The sequence below is a fragment of the Leptonychotes weddellii genome, chromosome 11 (assembly GCF_054177405.1).
Source record: "Leptonychotes weddellii isolate Sample4059 chromosome 11, ASM5417740v2, whole genome shotgun sequence".
Classification (NCBI taxonomy): domain Eukaryota; kingdom Metazoa; phylum Chordata; class Mammalia; order Carnivora; family Phocidae; genus Leptonychotes; species Leptonychotes weddellii.
Window position 1 is genome coordinate 42,427,064 of NC_138379.1, and position 22,402 is coordinate 42,449,465.

Genomic DNA, 22,402 nt, shown 5'->3' on the forward strand with positions numbered 1-22,402 from the left:
AGTGTTCAACAGATATTTACTGGGTGAATGAATGTGCCAGGCATTTTTCTAGGTTTTGAAGATGAAACTGGTGACACTTTAAAAAAATTTTTTTTAGATTTTATTTGAGAGAGAGAATGAGTGCACGAGTGCATGCACACGAGTGTGAGGAAGAGCAGAGGGGGTAGGGAGTGGGAGGGGGAAAGAATCACAAGCAGACTCTGCACTGAGCATGGAGCCTGATGTGGGACTCAGTCTCACGACTCTGAGATCCTGACCGGAACTGAAATCAAGAGTCGGATGCTTAACTGACTGAGCCACCCAGGCGCCCCAAAACTGGTGACAATTTGGACAGAGTCCTTTTCTTTGTCAAACTTATGTTCTCTAGCCTTCTCTCTTTACCTTTCAACTCTTGTTCCAGGCTTTTCATTAAGATGACATGAGGACATGTTGCCTATGCAAGTGGATTACTCTAACATAGTCATGCCTGCCTCCTGGAACACATCAGGCTTTGTATTCCTGAACCCTGCCTAAGATTTTGGTCCTGAGAAGTTTGATGGAGATTTTTTTTAAAGAGTGTCGGTTTAGAGAAACGTCTCCCAAGCCATCAGTTTAAATCAGGACTTCCCAATCTTTTCATGTTGTGTTACACACTTGAAAATGATAATATTTGTATATGATTCACTGAAATAAAGGGAGGAGTTTGCGTATAGCTAAAGGCTATAAAATGAGAAGCTCTAGTCACTTGAGGCCTTGCCCATCTGCCGCAAGGGTCTAGGCAATCAATTCTCAGCCCATCTGTAATCCATTTGTTGAACACCAAGCACTGCAGCATATGGATTTAAATTACTCTGGTCTCAGTTGTGGCCAGAGCACATGTTCTTATGGGCTTGTTAGAATGTGGGGTTTAGGATATGGAAGGAGGGTCACCTAACCCTCATTTGTATGACTCATTTCAGAAAAATGGGTGTCACAGACCCTTCGGCAACTCTGTGCTCTGCTCTTAGGAATAATGGCAATATTTTAGGTATGCCCTAGAGAGATGTACTCCAAATATGCGAGAGCAGGGTTCTTGCCACTGGTCTCAGATCCCTAGCCTGGAGGACTAGTTCAGTCACCTCACTCCATCTCACACCTCAACTTCTTGAAGCAATCTGATTGGAAAATGGTAAAAACATAACTAAAAGGATTTTTTTTTCTTAAAATTTTTATTTTTAAATTTTTTATTATTATGTTCAGTTAGCTAAAAGGATCTTTTTAGAGATCTTTTAAAATGCTACATTTAAAAGGGATCTTGATGGCAATCAATTGTTCTAACCCACTAATTTTATAGATAAAGATGTTCCTTTGATTCACCATTGTATCTGCAGGGCCTAGAATAGCACCTGGCACATTTTAGACACTGAATAAGTTCTGTTGAATGAGAGTAAGGGTGGGAAGAAGTGAGGGAGGCCCAAAATGAGAAGGTGACTTGACCTAGGATAACATCAAGACCCAAAGGCTGAGATGTTTTTATATGACTCTAGGAAATACCAAGAGGGTTACCAGCTTTTTTTGTTCATACTCTTTAATTTTTTTTTTTTTTTTTTTAATTGGCCGGCTTGGCTCATGACTCACACCAGTCTAGAGGTGCTACAAATATGAGGGCTGGAGGTGTGGGGAGAAACAAAGTGCACATGAGCCTGTTCCTCCTCCCAACCTGTAGGCAGGCTCCCACAGATTGGTCCAGGTTATGAACCCTTCAGGGCTCACTGTGCTCACAGGTGGGGACCTGCCTTATTCTTTAAAGTTTTTGAAGTTTAGGGGTGCTTGGGTGGCTCAGTTGGTTGAGTATTTGACTTCGGCTCAGGTCGTGATCTCGGGATCCTGGGATCGAGCCCCAAGCTGGGCTCCCCGCTCATCAGGGAGTCTGCTTTTCCTTCTCCCTCTCCCTCTAACCTTCCCCTCAGCTTGTGCTCTCTCTCTCTCAAATAAATACATAAAATATTAAGAAAATATTTTTCTGGGCACAGCTGGGTGACTCAGTCGGTTAAGCGTCTGCCTTCTGCTCAGGTCATGATCCTGGGGTCCTGGGATTGAGTTCAGCAGGCTCCCTGCTCAGCGGGGAGCCTGCTTCTCTCATTGCCTACCACTCCCCCTGCTTGTGCACTCTCTCTCTCTCATAAATAAATAAATAAAATCTTTAAAATTTTTTTTCTGAGGTATAATTGACGTATAAGAAAACTGCACATACTTAAAATTTTGATATATGTTTAAATTTATATCAAGAACAAGCAAATACACCCATCACCCTCAAAAGTTTTCTCATGGCCTTTTGTAATACCTCCAACCTGTCCCCTCCCCATTCTCTCCCCAAATCCTGAGGCAACCAGTGCTATGATTTCTGCTACTATAGAGTTCATTTTCTAGAAGTTTATATAAATGGAATCACACAGTATGTTTTTGTTGTTGTTGTTTTTTAGTTTGGCTTCTTTTACTCTGCATAATTATTTTGAGGTTCATTCATATTCCCTTTATTGCTGAGTAGTATTCCATTGTATGGATATTACTGAAGTTTGTTTATTTACCAGTTGGTAGGCATTTGGGCTATGAACATTTGTCTACATGTTTTCCTTTCCCTTGCATAAATACCTAGGAGTGGAATGACTGGATCATGTGATATTTGTATGTTGACTTTTTTAAAGAAACTGACAAATTGTCTTTCAAAGTGGTTGGTTGTACATTTTATATTCCCACTAGTAGTGTATGACAGTTATAGTTACTCTACATTGTTGCCAACATTGAGTATGGTCAGTCTTTTCCATTTTAGCCATTCTACTGGGTTTGTAGTAATACCTCATTGTGGTTTTGATTTGGGTGTTCCTGATGACAAATGATGTTGAACATTTTTCCATCTGCTTACTTGCCATTCATTCATTTCATCTTTTCTGGTGAAGTGTCTCCCCCCCACCTTTTTGGGGGTTTTTTGTTTGTTTTTTGAGTTTTGAAAGTTGTTTTTATATTCTGGATACAAGTCCTTTATCAGATATATGATTTACATATATTGACCCTACTCTGTGGCTTGTCTTTTTGTTCTCTTAACAGTGGTTTTTTAAGAACAACATTTTAAATTTTGAAGAGGACTGAATTATCAGTTTTTTAAAAAATGGATCAAATCTTTAAAAAAAATGGGGTGCCTGGCTGGCTCAGTTGGTAGAGCATGAGATTCTTGATCTCAGGGTTGTGAGTTTGAGCCCCATGTTAGGTGTAGAGATTAAAATCCTTAGGGAGAAAATGGATTATACTTTTGATATTATATGTAAGAAATTTTTGCTTAACCAAGGTCACAGATTTTTTTTTCTCTATATCTCTTTCTAGAAGTTTTATGTTTTCAGGCTTTATATTTGGGCCTATGATCCATTTCAAGTTAATTTTTATAGATAGTGTAAGCTAAGGATCCAAGGTCATTTTTTCCATGTGGATATCCACTTGTTCCAGCATCACATGTTGAAAAGAATATCCTTTTTTTTTTTTTTTTAAATTATGTTCTGTTAGCCAGCAAGGACTATCCTTTCTCCAGTGAATTGCTTTCTAACCTTTATCAAAATATCCGTGATCTATATACATGTGGGTCTATTTCTGGATTCTCTGTTCTGTTTCATTAATCTTTTAGTCTCCATTTACATCAGTACCACATTGTCTGGATTACTGTAGCTTTATATGAAATCTTGAAGTCAGGTAATGTTAGTCCTCCGACTCTATTCTTCTTTTTCAAAGTTGCTTTGACTATTCTGGGCTCTTTGTATTTCATATATATATAGGATTAGCTTACCAGTTTTCACAAATAATCTTCTGAGATTTTGATTGAAATTGCCTTGAATCTATAGATAATTTAGGGAGATTTGACACCTTAACGTTATTGAGTTTTCTGATCCGTGGACATGGCGTATCTCTCCATTCATTTAGGTCATTTAGGTCTTCTTTAGTTTCTCTCAGCAGTGTTATATAGTTTTCACTGTGCAAGTTTTGCCTATCTTTTGTCAGATTTATCTTTTAAGTATGTCATATTTTTTGGTATTTTAATTTCTGATTGTTCATGGCTAATATTTAGAAATACGAGTTCTGTATATTGATATGTGCCCTACAGCCGTACTATATTATTTCTAGTAGTTTTTTGTTCATTCTAGCAGATTTTTCTACATAATCATATTACCTGCAAATAGTGATAGTTTTACTTTTTCCTTTTCAATCCAGATGTCTTTTCTTTATCTTAACCATATTGCACTGGCTAGAACCTTTACTACAGTGTCAAATAGACATGGTGATAGTGGACATTGTTGTCTTATTCCTGATTTTAGGGGAAAGCATTTACCATTAAGTATGATGTTAGCTGTAGGTTTTTCAATGGATATCTTTTTTTTTTTTAAGATTTATTTATTTATTTTGAGAGAGAAAGCAAGCAAGCATGTGGAGGGGAAGGGGCAGAGGGAGAGGGAGAGAGAGAATCTCGAGCAGACTCCCCACTGAGCACGGAACCCAACATGGGGCTCAATCTCGCTACCCTGAGTTCATGACCTGAACTGAAATCAAGAGTTGGATGCTTGACTGACTGAGCCACCCAGGTGCCCCTCAGTGAATATCTTTTATTAGATGGATATTTGTTTCTGTTACTAGTTTGTTGAGAATTTTTATCAGAAGTGGATGTTGTATTTTGTCAGATGCTTTTTCTGCATCTGTTGAGGTAATTATACGGTTATTAGATTTAGTTTTTTAATTTGGTGAATGACGACATTCATTGATTTTTGAATGTGTAAATCAACTTGAATTCCTGAAATAAACTGTATTTGGTCATGATGTATTATCCTTTTTGTATATTATTGGATTAGATTTACAAAAATTTTGTTTAGGATTTTTGCATCTATGTTCATGAGGGATATTGGTTCATAGTTTTTTTTGGTAATATTTTGGTCTGATTTGGTATCAGGATAATGCTAGCTTCAAAGAATAAGTTGGCAAGTATTCTTTCCTCTTCAGTTTCCTTGAGAGCTTGTGTAACTGATACTATTTCTTCTTTGGATGTTTGGCAGAATTCATTAGTGAAGCCATCTGGGCCTGGAGTTTTTTGTGGGAAGGTTTTGAATTACAGATTCGGGGATCTGTGGCTGGCTCAGTCAGTAGAGCAAGTGACTCTTAATCTCAAGGTTGTGCATTCAAGCCCCACACTGGGTGTGGAGCCTACTAAAAAAATAAAATAAAAAATAAACTACAGATTCAATTTTTAAAATAGATATAAGGTTATTCATATCTGTTTCTTCTTAAATGAGCTTTTGCAGTTTGTGTTTTTCAAGGAATTTCTCCATCTAACCTATTGTTAAATTTGTTGACATTAAATTATTTGAATATTCCTTTATTAATATCTGTGGAATCTGTAGCAATGTCACCTCATTCCTGATAATGTTCATTTGTGTCTTTTACTTTTTATCCTGACTGGACTTTTTTATTAGTTTTACTGATCTTCTGAAAGAACCACTGTTTGGATTTTTAATTTTCTCTGTTTGCTGTTTCACTGATTTTATTCTGGCCTTTATTTTTTCCTTTCTTGTATTTGCTCTGGATTTAATTTCCTTGTCTTTTTCCGGTTTCTTAAGGTGGAAGCTGAGGTCATTAGTTTGAGACCTTCCTTTTCTAAAATAGGTATTTAGTGCTGTAAATCTCCTTTCGAGTAATGTTTTAATGACATATGCTGATATTTTGTGTTTTCATCTTTATTCAGTTTCAGAAAACTTTCTCTTTTGATTTCTTTTTGACCCATGAGTTTTATATAGAAGTGTGTTACTTAGTTTTAAGATGTTATTATTGATCATTGTGGTCAGAGGACATATTTTGTATGATTCAAATGATCTTAAATGAATTGAGACTTACTTTATGGCCTAAAATATGGTATATTTTAAAAAAATATTTGACTTATTTTTGTTGTTCTCATCCAGAGAAAGCAATTGAACTGCGTCTGGCAAAAATTGACCATACTGCGATTCACCCCCATTTACTTGACATGAAGATTGGACAAGGGAAGTATGAGCCGGGCTTTTTCCCTAAGTTGCAGTCTGATGTACTTTCCACTGGGCCAGCCAGCAACAAGTGAGTCAACCCCAGGGATTCCCTGATCCAGCTCCCTAACCAAGGTGGTGAGGGCTATCCAGTATCTGGGCCTGAGCTGATAGAAGACTCCTGGAATTTTGTAAAGCAAATATGGAAAAGACCCAGACTGTCAGGTTGTTCACTTGTTTGAACAAGAATACGGTGACAAAGTATAATTAATTCCTGTCTCTACTCTGCAAATTGGGATAGCTCCACATGCCCAGAAGCTGCAGAAAGCCAGGCTGCAGAAAGCCAGGCTGCAGATAGGTTGCAGTCATCTCTCAGCTAAATTCCATACCATACCTAGCTAGCATTGTATCTTCAGTAAGTGGTAATTGAAATAATTGGAGTCTGAACTGAAAGTAATTACTTTAGCAGGGTTGCTCTTTTTTAATTACTTTTGGAGATGAGTGTATCAAAGCCCAGACAAAGTTGAATGAGTATAGTTTTGGGTCTGCATATGAAGTGTTTTTGTACATGTTTTAAGAGAGCTGTGTCTATGTTCCCAAGTTTCTCTTGCCTAGTCACTGAAGTCTAAACTCCTTTTCTTCAAGGTCTCTGAGCTATCTCTGGTGACTTTTTGGTGGTTTTTCTATGCCCAGTGTTGTTCCCTAGATGTCCAGGTTCTCTCCTGTCAGTAACTTGACTTTACTTTTTTTAGTGCGATGTTCATAATTTGCCTGCTTGGATTCTGTCAGGTGGACAAAAAGGAATGCCCCTGCCCAGTGGAGGCGGAAAGATCGGCAGAAGCAGCACACAGAACACCTGCGTTTAGATAATGACCAGAGAGAGGTAAGACACCTTAAGAGTGACAAACAGTGACACTATGACTATTTTATACACTCCTTCTCTTTCCCATTTCCTTGGCCTCTGATCTAATTCAAATGTCTTAGCAATGACCTCTCCCCATAAAGAAGGGTTAATACTGGGTTAGTTCCTGATACCTGATACTGGGCCTTGGTTATGACAAATCCAGAATGTACGATGTTCTGCAAGTGACAGCTGGCTATTAACCATGTAGATCCTCTCCCTGAGCCACACCCTGTTTGTAGCCCCATCAGGAATGATGTCCTGCTTAAGAAGAGAGCCTTTCACTGTCCTTTCAGTACTCAGTCATGTATGATCTCTGGGGAGTATGATAGGAACCTCAGAAGATAAGAGTCTGAAATTTGGGAGAATACTTTTAAAATTTGTGAGGCTTTTTATGTGTGTAGTATGGTAGTAAAGAAGTTAATTCTGTTAGAGTGAGAAGGAAGAAAAGCTGGACTTGAGTTAATACTGTGAATCACTGGGGAGTAGGGAGCTTTTCTTCTATTTTTTATGTATCTTAATTTAAATCGGGTAATCTTGACTTTTTTTCTTAGAGGTACAAAAGAGAGGAATGTTATCATCAGGTGCCTGGGGATTAGGGATTCCTGAATTGACCTCCTGAGTTTACCAGCTGAGTTTCTTAGCTCTACTGTAACTTGTTCCCAGTGAAGTTTCTAGTTCTAAACCTCAGGATGGAGACCCTGCCTTACTTAGTTGCAGAGAAGTTGTGAAAATGGAGCTTCACCTTCAGAGTCCCATTTCAGGAACTTCTCTTTGAGAAAAGACCTTGCAATTTACATTTTATACATTTAAAACCTGTTAAAGCATATTGTTTTCAAATGTGTCTGGCACCTAAGTGAATGGGAAAACAAATACCATTTTGTCTTTGCTGTTTTTTAAAGGAATAAATTAGAATTGCAGGGTATGGTTATGAATTTTTAACTGCTGATTTAAAGAATATGATTGTGCTTAGACTTTTTATGAAGGTGGCATAAGGGATTTGGGGTATTGGTGTTATTTTAGAAGTGTCCCCTGGGTCTTCCACCTCACCTCCATATTACTTTTTTTAGTAGTGTTTATTGAGCATGTTTTTTTGGTCAAATCACTGTAGTAAGCACTCTGAAATAAAAAGATGACAGGGGAGGTAGGCTTGTCCTCAGGGAATACCAGTTTATTAAGGGAACAAAGTCAGGTACACAAATAACTTTAGTAGAACAGTCTTTGGAAAGGGCCATATGAGAGGCAAGTCAGTGTTTGATCTCTGATGATCAGAGCTCAGTTCTACCTGGCGTAGTATTCAAATAAGACCGAGGGAGCCATCATCTCTTTAAGCCTCAAAGGATGATGGGATTGTGAGAGACAAAGAAGAGCATTCAAGTAGAAGAAATGGAGGATCAAATGCTTGGTAGTTGTTGTGTAATGGAGGCTGTGGACAGAATACTTTGGAATAAAGAGGTACAGGAGAGGAGGTAGGTAACAAACTAGGAGGCAGGTAGCAGTAGTCCAGGTGAAGGAATTGAAGCCTAACCTTGGGGGTTGGGAGGAGGGGCAGATTGAGGACCAGAAGATAGAATGGACAGAATTGTACTACTGGAAAGTCTAGGGTAAAAATATTGGTTGCGAACTTGTGCTGCTGATAGGATGTCAGTGCGCAGTTCACTGAATTGATATGAGCTCTGTGTTAAAACAAATAGCATATGGAGAATCACCAGCACATTGTAGAAAAACAGAAGATGCAGTTGTTGTTTTGAATGTGCACTCTTATTTTCCAGGCCCTAATTTAGCAAGGCTATACTTCATGATAGTAAGGGTAGATATTTTTGATATGGGCGGAAGAGTTAAACTCCTTGCAGCATGGTGGAGAAAATGAGTTTCTCATTAGTACTTTGAAATTTGAGTGGGTTTGTACACTGAGCTATACATGCTGCAGCCATGTGTTAGCTATGTGTTAGCCATGTGCTCTTTACCTCTCCTATCATTAAAGCAAAGGTAATTACGGTACTCATGAAATGCCTTACATCAGAGAAAACTTATCATATTGTCTTAGTTTTTCTTTTTGCTGCAAGAATTGCATTTTAAGCTTTCCACCTCCAACGGTAAGCGTAAGAAAGAGGCAGTAAGAAAGTGTGGGGTGATAGTAGTGCCCTCTTCAGGCTCTCATTAGTACTGGTCACTGTGGTTTGTGTGCATGGATCCAAAGAGCCTTTGATTTTTCTGTTTGCTGTAGAAGTACATCCAGGAAGCCAGGAATATGGGCAGTACCATCCGCCAACCCAAACTGTCCAACCTCTCCCCATCAGTGATTGCTCAAACCAACTGGAAGTTTGTAGAGGGCCTGCTCAAGGAATGCCGCAACAAGGTGAGCTATGGTTGCTCGTGAACCTGTGCTCTTTTCCTTGGCAGCCAAGGGGAGACCACATCTGGGCTCTGACCGCTCTTCCTTGGCTTTAAAAATATTGTTAATATAATGAGATAGTACTGATTTTAAGATCCTGTTAACTTGGAATTAGGTGTATTTGTTTTAAATAAATATACCATTACTGGAGAGCAGGCACACTTTGCTTGATATTAATTTAATATGTATTTTTTAAAACTGAGAGATGGATGTAGTTTTCAATTTTAGACATCTTACATTACTTACATGAAATCCTTGTAGTTGAATTGTCTTCAACACATTAATCTTACACACATGAAAATGTTTCTGCTTCTCTGTTTTAATTTGATAGCAGTAATATCATTATCTAGACACAAGAATTTACTGGGTGCCAATTATGTGCCAGGCCAAAGTGTGTTGTTCAGTTTAAGCTTATTGTTGGGATGTTTTTTCAATTCTACAGACAGTAATGTTTTTAAGCTTTATTGAGGTATACTTGATATACAAAAAATTACACATTTTTTTTTAAGTAGACTCCACACCTACTCATGACCCTGAGATAAGACCTGAGCTGAGATCAAGAGTGGGTAGCTTAACCGACTGAGCCACCCAGGTGTCCCTACACACATATTTTATTTTTATTTATTTATTTATTTATTTTTAAAGATTTCATTTATTTATTTGAGAGAGTGAGAGACAGCGAGAGAGGGAACACAAACAGGGGGAGTGGGAGAAGGAGAAGCAGGCTTCCCGCCGAGCAGGGAGCCCGATGCGGGGCCCAATCCCAGGACCCTGAGACCGTGACCTGAGCCAAAGGCAGACGCTTAACGACTGAGCCACCCAGCGCCCCCTACACACATTATTTTAATGTACACATTTTGACAAGTTGGGCATATGCATACACCCATGATACTGTCACCATAATCAATCTATCACTACACAGATCTGTCACTTCTAAAAATTTCCTTATGTTATTTTGTGGGTTTTGTTTGTTTTTGTGGTAAGTATACTTAACATGAGATCTATTCTTTTAACATATTTTAAAGTGCACAATAATCTATTGTTAATAGGTGCTATGTTTAAAAATAGACACTTAGATCAGTGGAACAGAATAGAGTCCAGAAATAAACCCAAGATTATTTGGTCAATTATTTTTATTTTTTTATTTTTTTAAAGATTTTATTTATTTATTTGACAGAGAGAGAGATAGTGAGAGCAGGAACACAAGCAGGGGGAGTGGGAGAGGGAGAAGCAGGCTTCTCGCGGAGCAGGGAGCCCGATGCGGGGCTCGATCCCAGGACCCTGGGATCATGACCTGAGCCGAAGGCAGATGCTTAACGACTGAGCCACCCAGGCGCCCTATTTGGTCAATTATTGACAAAGGAGGCAGGAATATGCAATGGGAAAAAGACAGTTTCAACAAATGGTGTTGGGAAAACTGGACAGCTACATGCAAAAGAATGAAACTAGACCACTTTCTTACACCATACACAAAAATAAACTCAAAGTGGATTAAGGATCCAAATGTGAGACCTGAAACCATAAAAATCCTAGAAGAGAGCACAGGCAGTAATTTCTCTGACACCGGCCATAGCAACATCTTTCTCGATACATCTCTTGATAAACTATTGGGACTACATCAAAATAAAAAGCTTCTGCACAGCAAAAGAAATAATTAACAAAACTAAAAAAAGGCAACCTACTGAATGGGAGAAGATATTTTCAAATGACGTATCTGATAAAGGGTTAGTGTCCAAAATATATAAAGAACTTACACAACTCAACACCAGTAAAACAAATAATCCAATTAAAAATGGGCAGAAGACATGAACAGACATTTCTCCAAAGAAGACATACAGCTGGCCAACAGACACATGAAAAGATGGTCATCATCAATGAAATGCAAATCAAAACCACAGTGAGATATCACCTCATACCTGTCGGAATAGCTAAAATCAAAAACACAAGAAACAACAAGTGTTGACAAGGATGGTAGAGAAAAAGGACCCCTTGTGCACTGTTGGTAAGAATGCAAACTGGTGCAGCCACTGTGGAAAATAGTATGCGGGTTCCTCAAAAAATTAAAAATAGGACAACCCTATGTTCCAGCAGTTGTACTCCTGGGTATTTACTCAAAGAATACAAAAACACTAATTCAGAAAGATATGTATACCCCTGTGTTTATAGTAGCATTATTTACAATAGCCAAATTATGGAAGCAGCTCAAGTGTCCATCGATTGATGAATGGATAAAAAAGAAGTGGTGTATATGTATAGGAAGATTACTTAGAAAAGAGAATGAAATCTTGTTATTTGCAACAACATGGATGGATCTGGAGGGTATTATGCTAAGTGAAATAAGTCAGTCAGAGAAAGACAAATACCATATGATTTCACTCTTATACTGAACTTAAGAAAGAAACGAACAAAGAAAAGAGACAAACCGAAAAACAGACTCTTAACTGTAGAGAACAAACTGATGGTTGCCAGAGGGGAGGTGGGAGGGTGGATGGGTGAAATAGATGAAGGGGATTAAGAGTACACTTTTTCTTGATGAGCACTGAGTAATATATGGAACTATTGAATCACTATATTGTACACCTGAAACTAATATAACACTGTATGTTAATTACACTGGAATTAGAATAAAAAATAAAAGATAAAATAAATTAAAAAAAATAAAGTGATGGGACGCCTGGGTGGCTCAGTCAGTTAAGTGTCTGCCTTCGGCTCAAGTCATAGTCCCATATTGCACTCCTTGCTCAGTGGGGAGCCTGCTTCTCCCTCTGCTTGCCGCTCCCCCTGCTGGTGCTCTGTCTGTGTCTCTGTCTCTCTGACAAAAAAAATAAATAAAATCTTGGGGAAAAAAAAGATGTGTATATATGTACAATGGAATATTACTCAGCCATTTGCAACAACGTGGATGGAACTAGAGGGTATTATGCTAAATGAAATAAGTCAGAGAAAGACAAATATATGATTTCACTCATGTGGAATTTAAGAAACAAAACAGATGAACATAGGGGAAGAGAGGGAAAAATAAAATAAGATAAAGACAGGGGGAGGCAAACCATGAGAAACTCTTAACTATAGGGAACAAACTGAGGGTTGCTGGAGGGCAGATGGGTGGGAGGATGGGGTAGTTGGGTGATGGGCTTTAAGGAGGGCACTTGAGGTAATGAGCACTGGGTGTTATATGCAACTGATGAATCACTAAATTCTACCCCTGAAACTAATACTATACTACATGTGAACTAACTTGAATTTAAATAAAATCTTGGAAGAAAGAAAAAACAAAAGTAAATTATTTGTCCTTAATTTTGATCCCCTTGACAGGTATGTCAGATGTATTTCTAACCTTAAATGCTTGCAGGTTTGTTTGGTAAGATCAGTTAAACGATGAGAAACAGAGAATGTCGGAAGTGACTGTGACCAAAGGGTTTTATTCAACTCTTTCATCTCATAAATGCAAAAAATTAATGCAGAGTGATGGTATCACTTGCTCATGGTCATACAGTGATTGCTGTGTTCTTATCTTTGTAACTGAACTTTTATTTTTTTTAAAAGATTATATTTATTTATTTATTTGACAGAGACACAGTGAGAAACGGAACACAAGCAGGGGGAGTGGGAGAGGGAGAAGCAGACTTCCTGCTGAGCAGGGAGCCCGATGCGGGTCTCAATCCCAGGACCCTGGGATCATGACCCGAGCCGAAGGCAGACGCTTAATGACTGAGCCACCCAGGCGCCCCTGTAACTGAACTTTTAAAGAATGCACTTCACCATGACCTGACCTATATGATGGGGAATAAATATACTTTATGTCTCTAGGTCTTACTTATCTTGTCCTTCCCAGCCCAGCAGATGTGCTGTATGGGTCACCACCGCTCTCTCTAGTTGCATGTGATCCTGCTCACTGTGGTTATCTAATCCTACTGACTGATTCCTTGTAGACCAAGAGGATGCTGGTGGAGAAGATGGGCCGAGAGGCTGTGGAACTAGGGCACGGGGAGGTGAACATCACAGGGGTGGAGGAGAACACCTTGATTGCCAGCCTTTGTGACCTCCTAGAGAGGATCTGGAGTCATGGGCTACAAGTAAAGCAGGTAAGGAATGTCTAGACTCTCCCTGCTGAGCAAACTGTCTTTCTCTTTTAACTTACTAGCTTTCCCACACTCTTCCAGCTGGGCTGGCTTTGAAAAATGGTGCATGCCATGTGTGGGGTGAGACTTGAAATAGCTAAACAAATAAATAAGTAAATAAATGGGATCCAAACTATTTTCTTTAAAAAATATGCTTCATGAATCTGTGTGTTAGACATTTTTAGAGTGGCATCTTCCTTATTGTAAATAGATCTAAAGGCCAGTTTGATAGATCCTTTTTGGCAGCTGGCCCTGGTCTGGAGATGGGACACAAAAGAAAGAACTTGGAGCTCGTAAGTACTCTAAGGGTCCTTCACTAATTGTACATTTCCAGTGGAAAAAGTTCTGTCATTAACATTTCTTTTATATACAGATAGCTTAACTGTCTAAAGATTTGAGAAAGGACTGCAGGAAATTGAGTAAGTTTGATTGTCACTGCTTGATACCAGAGAATTTCCTTATTTCAGAATACTCTATTTGGAATAGCTAGTCAAGATGGACAACTTTTACTTTTATGCATTTTTAAATTTGAAGAGAACTTGAAATCTTTTCAAAAACAGTTTTAGGGGCGCCTGGGTGGCGCAGTTGGTTAAGTGTCCGACTCGTGATTTCAGTTCAGGTCATGATCTCATGGGTCGTGCTCCATGAGATCTCATGGAGATTGAGCCCTGCAATGGGCTCTGCACTCAGCATGGGGTCTGCTTGAGATTTTCTCCCTCTGCCCCTCTCCCCACTCGTGTTCTCTCTCTCTCTCTAAAGTAAGCTTTAAAAAAAAAAACAACAGTTTTAATATGGATAAATTAGAAAAACATGTAAGTATCCAGCAAGTATTTATTGAGGGCTGACAGTGTGCCAGGCACTTGTTTGTTAGTGAACAAAACAGACCAAGATCTCTGCCCTTCTAATTTCTTTTTTTAAGATTTTATTTATTTGACAGAGACACAGCGAGAGAGGGAACCACAAGCAGGGGGAGTGGGAGAGGGAGAAGCAGGGAGCCCGATGTGGGGCTTGATCCCAGGACCCTGGGACCATGACCTGAGCTGAAGGCAGATGCTTAACGACTGAGCCACCCAGGCACCCTGATCTCTGCCCTTCTGGAGTGCCATTGTCATGGGTATAGAGACAGTCTACCGTATCTGTCCTTCAAAACATTTTTCTGTGCACATTGTACCCACATACCATGGATATTTAAAAATCCAACCACAATGAGATACTTTTTCACATCCACTAAGATAACTAAAATAAAAAAGACAGACAGTAACAAGTTTAGTAAGGATCTGGAGAAATTAGAACCTTCACACATTGCTGGTGGGAATGTAAAACAGTGCAGCCATTTTGGAGCATAGTCTGCCAGTTCCTCAGAGTGTTAAACATAGTGTTATATGACACAGTGAGTCCACTTTTAGCTATGTACTCAAGATAAATGGAAACATATGTTTGTATAAAAACATTTACACAAATGTTCATAGCAGCAATATTCCTAATAGGCCAGAAATAGAACAGCCCAAATGTCCATCAGTTGATGAATAGATACACTAAATTGTGGATATCTATACAATGGAATATAATTCAGCAGTAAAAGGAATGAGGGATGATACACGGCTCAACATACTAAGTGAAAGAAGCCAGTCACAAAAGACCACATATTATATGATCCCATTTATATAAAATGTCCAGAATAGGCAAATCCATAGACAGAAAGCAGATGAGGGGATATCAGAAATGGGAGTGAAGGAGATTAGGGAGTGACTGATAATGGGCATGGGGTTTCTTTTTGGATGATGACAATGTTCTAAAATTAGGTAGTGATGATGGTTGTACAACTCTGTGAACGTACTAAAAACCAGATTTTTTTTTTTGGTAACAAAATCGTATACTTTGTAAGTGTGAATTTTATGGTAATGTGAATTATATCACAGTAAAACTTTAAAAATCTAGATGGGATCATACTGTTCATAATGTTTTGTAACTTGCTTTTTTTACCTCATAATATTTTTTCCATGTCCTTAACTAATTTTTAGGTGATACTGTAGTAAGTATTTAAGAGCTCAAACTATGAATCAGATAGACCTGGGTTTGATTCCTACTTAATAACTTTATGAAACTGATCAAGATTCGTGGTTTTTCTTTTTTTTTTTTTTTTTAAGATTTTATTTATTTATTTGAGAGAGAGAGAATGAGAGAGAACACATGAGAGGGGGGAGGGTCAGAGGGAGAAGCAGACTCCCTGCCGAGCAGGGAGCCCGATGTGGGACTCGATCCAGGGACTCCAGGATCATGACCTGAGCTGAAGGCAGTTGCTTAACCAACTGAGCCACCCAGGCGCCCCAAGATTCGTGGTTTTTCTAAGCTTCTCTTTCATCTTGTATATGATGGACTTTTTAAAGTACCCACCTCCATAGGATTCTTGTGAGGATTTGCTAAGGTAGTTTAAGTGAAGCACTAAACTCAGAGCCTGGAATTTGGGATGTGCTCTGTAAATGTTTGTCATTATTACTACTCTTCTCAGATTTCAGTTTTAGTTACTGTATCCATTGTATATGTTTTCCATGTTTGAATCAATCCTTTATTACTAGTTATTTAGGTTATTTCTGATTTTTCAGTATTATAAACAACAGTGTGGTTAATAAATTTTTTTAATGCTAAAAATTGTGTATCACCTCCCTAAAATTTGAGAATCCTCTAGTATAATAGCAGTACTATGGGCTTTGGAGTCAGAAAGACTGGGATTTGAATCCTAGTTCTGCTGGATGACTTCCAGTAACTTGTGATTTTTGAATCTCATTTTCTTTATCCATACTATAGGAATTAATCAAATCTACCTTTGAGGGTTATGATAATTAGATGTAATAAAAATAAATACCTGGCATGTGGTAGGTTTATAACATATGGTGGCTATTATGTTAGGCTCTACATGAAGAATTTGTTTTTTTCCTTTTCTGTATAACAAATGAGTAGAATATACGTCATCATTTTATCATTTTCCTTTAAGTTGAGTGAGCCTGACACTTAAAATTGAGCTCTTTAGCTTTTTGGTATGCCCCCCCCAACTTTAATGTTTGCCATAAAAATTTCTAGAGAGCTAGTGAGCCTTCTGCATTTTAAGAAATAATACCTATCATCACATGTTCTAAACCTGTCTTTGAGGCTTTGCAGCCATATTCTGCAAAAATTCCCATAGCATGGGAGGAATATTTTTTGGAGCCCATTTGAGTTTCTTCTCAGTTTGGATAGATAGAAGCTACTTGTTTAGTGAGAAACTAATACAAAATAATGGGGTCCCATTTTGTTCTGGATCCTGCATTTGGAGCATGAAAAGTGAAGCACTGACATTGTCAGCAGAGGGAAGCAAGGGTGTGTGCTTTTTGGCAGGGTGTTAGTACCCTCAGGGATGCATGCATGGTCAGCTGCGGATTGACTGTGACTATCTCTGCTGGGTTTCTACTGCATGTTCTCCTTAGACCTTCACTTTGCTAGCATGTGTGTAGAGCACCTCTCTCCTGGTGAGACATTCTTTGGTTATGTTCCAGTGCAGAAGTTCTGTAACCTGGTTACCTGGACTCCATCATGGAGATTATGCATGATCCTGCAGTCACCCACACTGTGACCAAATTCGCTGTTAGAGAGTGATCTTATTGCCCCTTCTGAGGGCACCTAACTGATCAACTACCTATTTTAATCTACTTAGAAAGTAGAGAGAACCCAAACAGCAGTTTTTGCTGCTAGCTTCCTAAATTTTGTTATTGGCCATGACTGCTCACAACTCTCTTTGGCTTTCAGTGACATTTTTCAAGGAGATGGGCATCCTTCTCTAGTATATTCTTCTAACAATAAGAGGTGAGGTTTGTTTTTTCATAGTGGTTTTGTAACTGCTGCCCTATGGGTAAGTGAGAATGAGTTGTTTCTCACTTGTGTATGACATCCTTGGAGAATCCGGTGCTATCTGTATTTTTCTTTCCCTATATAATACCCCAAATGGGTAGTTAGACTAAATTGAACCTTGCAGTCTCAGTCAGCCTCTGTGCAAAAGAGGAAAAAGAATAATCGTAACTCCTGAGCTATAAAGTCCCCAGTGCCCTATCCCTGAGCTTCAGCCCAGCGCTGCTCTCTCGCTCCTGCCTTTGCTCTCTCTCCGGTAAAATCACCGTGAGCCAGGTGTCCTTCTGGCATGGCAGGCTGGTGCTGCTCTAGTCTTTGGCTTTTCGGCAGCGTTGCATGTGAGGGCTCTCTGGTGACTGGCCGTACTTAGTGTAGGTCACATCCATACACGTCTGCCTTCCTAGTCTTCCTGGATTCTGGGGATAAAGTAATGAATAAGCCAAAGTCCCTGCTGTTTTAGGAGCCTAGTCTAACCATTTTGGTAGAGGGATGGACAGATTTCTGGAAGCTGAATCACGAAATCAAAGAGTGTGAATATTTTAAGCTCTTGTATTGTCTTTCACATATATTGTATCAATACACCAGTTAGTGTATGGAAGTTGTAAGTCTCATTGATGTTGTTGAACATCATTTAAAAAAAAAATATTTGGTTTCTCAATGAATAAAAGTCTTTTCTAGTTTTAACTTGTGTGTTTTATAAAGAAATACCATTATGATTATTGGGTTTTGTTTTAAGCTAGTTAAATCCTTTTTTTTTTTTTTTAAAGATTATTTATTTGAGAGAGAGAGAAAGCAGAGTGAGAGCACGATTGGCGGGTGGTGAGCAGAGGGAAAGGGAGAAGCAGACTCCCCATAGGGAGCCTGATGCAGGGCTCTATCCCAGGACTCTGGGATCATGACCTGAGCCAAAGGCAGATACTCAACTGAGCCACCCAGGTGCCCCCTTTTTTTCCTTTTTTTTTTTTTTAAGTTGGCTAAATCTTATAGGATATCCAAACATATAGCAAGTTTATGTTAACAGCTTTCTGATCTATAGATGAGGGTTTTCTTCCATTCAAGTGCTTGATTTTTTTTCCCCCTAGAATCTATCAAATGGATAGAAACAAAATAGATCCCCAGTATTCTCAAGGGACAAATCTTGAGACCTTAAATCCTCACATTCATCCAAGAGCATAAAATTTTATTCAGAATGTATAACTTCATAAATTAAATGATCTCTTCCAGGCAGTCTATATAGTATCACTATTGGGAGCAATGGTTCTGCCATTAGATTGAAGCTTGAATCCCAACACTCTGTTTACCATCTGTCTGATCTTTTACAAGTTACTTAATCTTTCTGATGCTCAATTTGCTCTTTTCTAAAGAGAATGAAAATAGAGGTACCTATCCTGTAGGATTGTTGAGAGCATCAAATAAAGTATTATATTTTGAACATGCATTAAATAAAGTATTATATTTTGAACATTTAACATAGTGCTTAGTTTGTAACAAGTCTCAGGACATAGTAGCTTCTATTATTATTACTATCACTTCTCTGAAATATAGAACTAAAGTCATTTATAAAATTATAATAAATCCTACTACTAAAAAAAAGCATAATACTACATTTACGTTATATCAGATATATAGAAACATTTACCATGAATTTAAAATAAAGTTTTTATCACCTAACAAAGGGCACTGTGTATTGCAGGATGACTAGAAAGAGACAAAGCAGTGGCTGGGTCGCCAGCTGGGCTCACTCACCACATAGGCAAATTGCTCCCTTACCTCAGGATTGCAAATGCTAATCAGACTTGTGCCTTGGTAAAGTGACAAATTACTACATGTCTCATAGTTTAAACTGCAACTCTTACATTTCAAAATGCTAAGGTTCTGTTATATTAGCTATAATTAAATACCAGCCTACCTTCCTGCAGGCCTCTTCATTTTTACCTTCAATAGTAAATCCTCATCTTAGTGACAGCTTATTCTCTTCAGCCTGCCCTAAGGGCAGTAATGCCTTTAAATGTTTTAGGAAATTCAGGAGCTATCGTAGAATCTTGTAGACTGGATATTAGCTCCTCAGTACAGAAACCATCATGCTCTACCCAAGCTGGGCTTTAACCAGCTTAGAAGTTGATAGGTTGTTTGCTTTTTTTCTTTCTTATCCACTGGTCCATTCGCAGACTCTTTTTAGCCATGTCCTGTTTGAAGTGGTGGACCATTTCTCTTTTCTATTCCTTTCAAGTCTTCTTTATATTTCTCCTGCATTTTAGTAGGGTGATATATTTGTACATATTGCATCTGGGTGTACATCGAGATAAGGAAACAGTAGAGATACTTTTTAGTAAAAGCCCATATCTATATGTTAAAATTATCTGTGACTGTGTTGACTGGATGCCTTGGCCTCTGAAATCTGAACTGATAGGTGTTTCTTCCTTGTGTTGGTTCCAGGGGAAATCAGCCTTGTGGTCCCACCTGTTACATTATCAGGAAAACCGGCAAAGAAAACTCACATCAGGAAGCCTCAGTACCTCAGGTAAGATGGTTTCTACACCACTGGGGAGAACCCCCTCCACCCACTTTCCCATCCCCCATTGGAGTGATCAACTGCAGTAGATTATTCTAGGTCATTAGAACCTTTGCTGTATAATGTTTCCTTTTTTAAATATTAAGCTACTCGGCTCTCTGAACCACAGAGTGTGCCAAAGCCATGGGATTTGCTTTCGTTATGTATTTCTATACCCCCCCCCTTTAAAAGTAAATTCTGTGCCCGACCTGGGGCTTGAACTCATGACCCCCAAGATTGAGAGTTGCATGCTCTGTTGGCTGAGCCAGTTAGGTGTCCCTGTTTCTGTACCTTTTGATCAGTGAGATAGAAGATTTATATCAGCAAGAGGACAGTCTTAGAATCAATTTAGGTTTTTAATGGATTTGTGTGGTACTGGTGTCCTGTGTTTGGAGCAGGTTGTCTTTAGAGTTTTTTGTTTTATACCTCAGAGATGGGCATTGAGATCATCTATCAGTTAAGAGAGCCTGTGTCCTACCTTGGAACTCCTCAGAGTCAAGACCTGATGTGAATGATCTCTTAACACTTCTTTTACTTTTTTTTTTTTAAAGATTTTATTTATTTGACAGAAAGAGAGAGAGCACGGACAAGTAGGGAGAGCGGCAGGCAGAGGGAGAGGCAGGCTCACCGCTGAGCAGATAGCCTAGTGTGGAGCTCGATCCCAGGACCCTGGGATCATGACCTGAGCTGAAGGCAGGCACTTAACCGACTGAGCCACCCAGCCGCCCTTTCTTTTCCATTTTTTATTTTCCTGAAAGATTTTATTTATTTATTTGACAGAGACACAGTGAGAGAGGGAACACAAGCAGGGGGAGTGGGAGAGGGAGAAGCAGGCTTCCCGCTGAGCAGGGAGCCCGATGCGGGGCTCGATCCCAGGACCCGGGGATCATGACCTGAGCCGAAGGCAGACGCTTAATGACTGAGCCACCCGAGCATCCCCTTTTCCATTTCTAATTTAATAAAAGTATCGGAGTTGGGGGGCTCCTGGGTGGCTCAGTCGTTAAGCGACTGTCTTCGGCTCAGGTCGTGATCCCAGGGTCCTGGGATCGAGCCCCACATCAGGCTCCCTGCTCGGCGGGAAGCCTGCTTCTCCCTCTCCCACTCCCCCTGCTTGTGTTCCCTCTCTCGCTGTGTCTCTCTCTGTCAAAAAAAAAAAAAAAAATCTAAAAAAAAAAATATCAGAGATGATCTAGTCCAGCCCTTTATTTTACAAGAGGAGGAAACTGGGATCCAGAGAGGAATTGAATTTATTCAAGATCACATACTGCGTTCATGGAAGAGGCCAGATTGGGAGCCAGGCCTCTTGTCCCCTGGTCTGGTGTTCCTCCTGCAGTGCCCCTTCCAGGACAGCCCCCCTCCTTCCTGTACTTCTTGGCATGCTCACATGCGCGCTTTCTGTCTCTCTCTCAAACAAATAAATCTTCTAAAAAAAGCCAAATATAATAATAATAATGAAAAATTTTGGAATTTTGTGAGAATTACCAAAATGTGACACAAAGACATGAAGTGAGCAAATGCTGTTAGAAAAATGATGCCAGTAGACCTGCTTGACACAGAGTTGCCATAGACCTTCAGTTTGTAAAAAAAAAAAAAAAAAAACCAGTATCTGTGAAGCACAATAAAGTGAAAGTGCAACAAAATGCGGTATGCATGTGTTGTATCTAGGGATCCTAAGCATTCTGGGACATGTTCTTTACACATTCCCTTGGCTCTTTTGTAGCCCAGTTTGAGGCAAGAACAGGACCTGAGTAGTAGCTCCAAATGGAAATACTGCTTCTGTGGATGCATGATGACAACATGCTAGATCAGGAGCCAGAAATTTGTTTTTCCTCCAGTCCTGACTTTGCCACTTGGTAACTAGGGCAAAGCATTTACCTACTCTGACTTTCAGTTTCCTTCTCTGTGATACCTTCCTTGGCTATCTAGTTGTTAGAGGATTAAATGAGATAATATGTATAAGAGTATAGCATCTGATACCTACTAAGTAGTTAATAAATATTCATGAAACACTGTTACCAAAATAACCAACTATTTCCTGTACAAAGAGTCAGGATCGCTGTTTGGATAGTCAGATCTCTCTTGGGACATGACCAGCTTTTTTGTTCTAGGAATACTTCTTGATTCAGAACGGAGGAAGTCTGATGCCAGCTCGGTCATGTCTCCCCTGAGAATCTCCCTCATTCAGGATATGAGGTCAGTCTGGGTTCATATATACTAAGCTACTAAAAGCCTGTTTTCAGTTGCTCCTTAGGTGTCTGCTTTAAATAGCAGGGTCTCAGTGACGTAGGCTTCTACAGCATCTCCATTAACCAGGAAGACCTCGTCATTGGTCTTGTGCTTCATGATGCAGTTGTAGAGCTGTATGAGCAGTTGAGTTTCCTGACATTTTTGGAGAATTATACCGGAGTATCACAGGCTCCAGGGTTTGCCTGGTTTTTTTGAGAGCTGTATTGTCACTGCCCCCACCCCCTGCCCCCTGCAAATTGTGGTGAGCCTTTCTGCAAAGCCACACGGAAGCCTAGGATTTAGAGAACAAGAGAGGTGGATTGT

At 39.3% G+C, this 22,402-nt stretch overlaps 1 protein-coding gene across 2 annotated transcripts in view; it reads left to right on the forward strand.

Annotated features, from left to right (window-relative positions):
• The window catches only part of DENND5A (DENN domain containing 5A), a 99,638-nt gene that overhangs the window by 65,636 nt on the left and 11,600 nt on the right, over positions 1–22,402 (forward strand). For both annotated transcript variants that reach the window (XM_081797379.1, XM_006728502.2), the window contains exons 9-14: positions 5,946–6,096; positions 6,795–6,888; positions 9,134–9,265; positions 13,234–13,386; positions 19,738–19,822; positions 21,961–22,045. In XM_081797379.1, the coding sequence (XP_081653505.1) occupies positions 5,946–6,096; positions 6,795–6,888; positions 9,134–9,265; positions 13,234–13,386; positions 19,738–19,822; positions 21,961–22,045 (700 nt within the window). The remainder of the gene's footprint in view (positions 1–5,945; positions 6,097–6,794; positions 6,889–9,133; positions 9,266–13,233; positions 13,387–19,737; positions 19,823–21,960; positions 22,046–22,402) is intronic.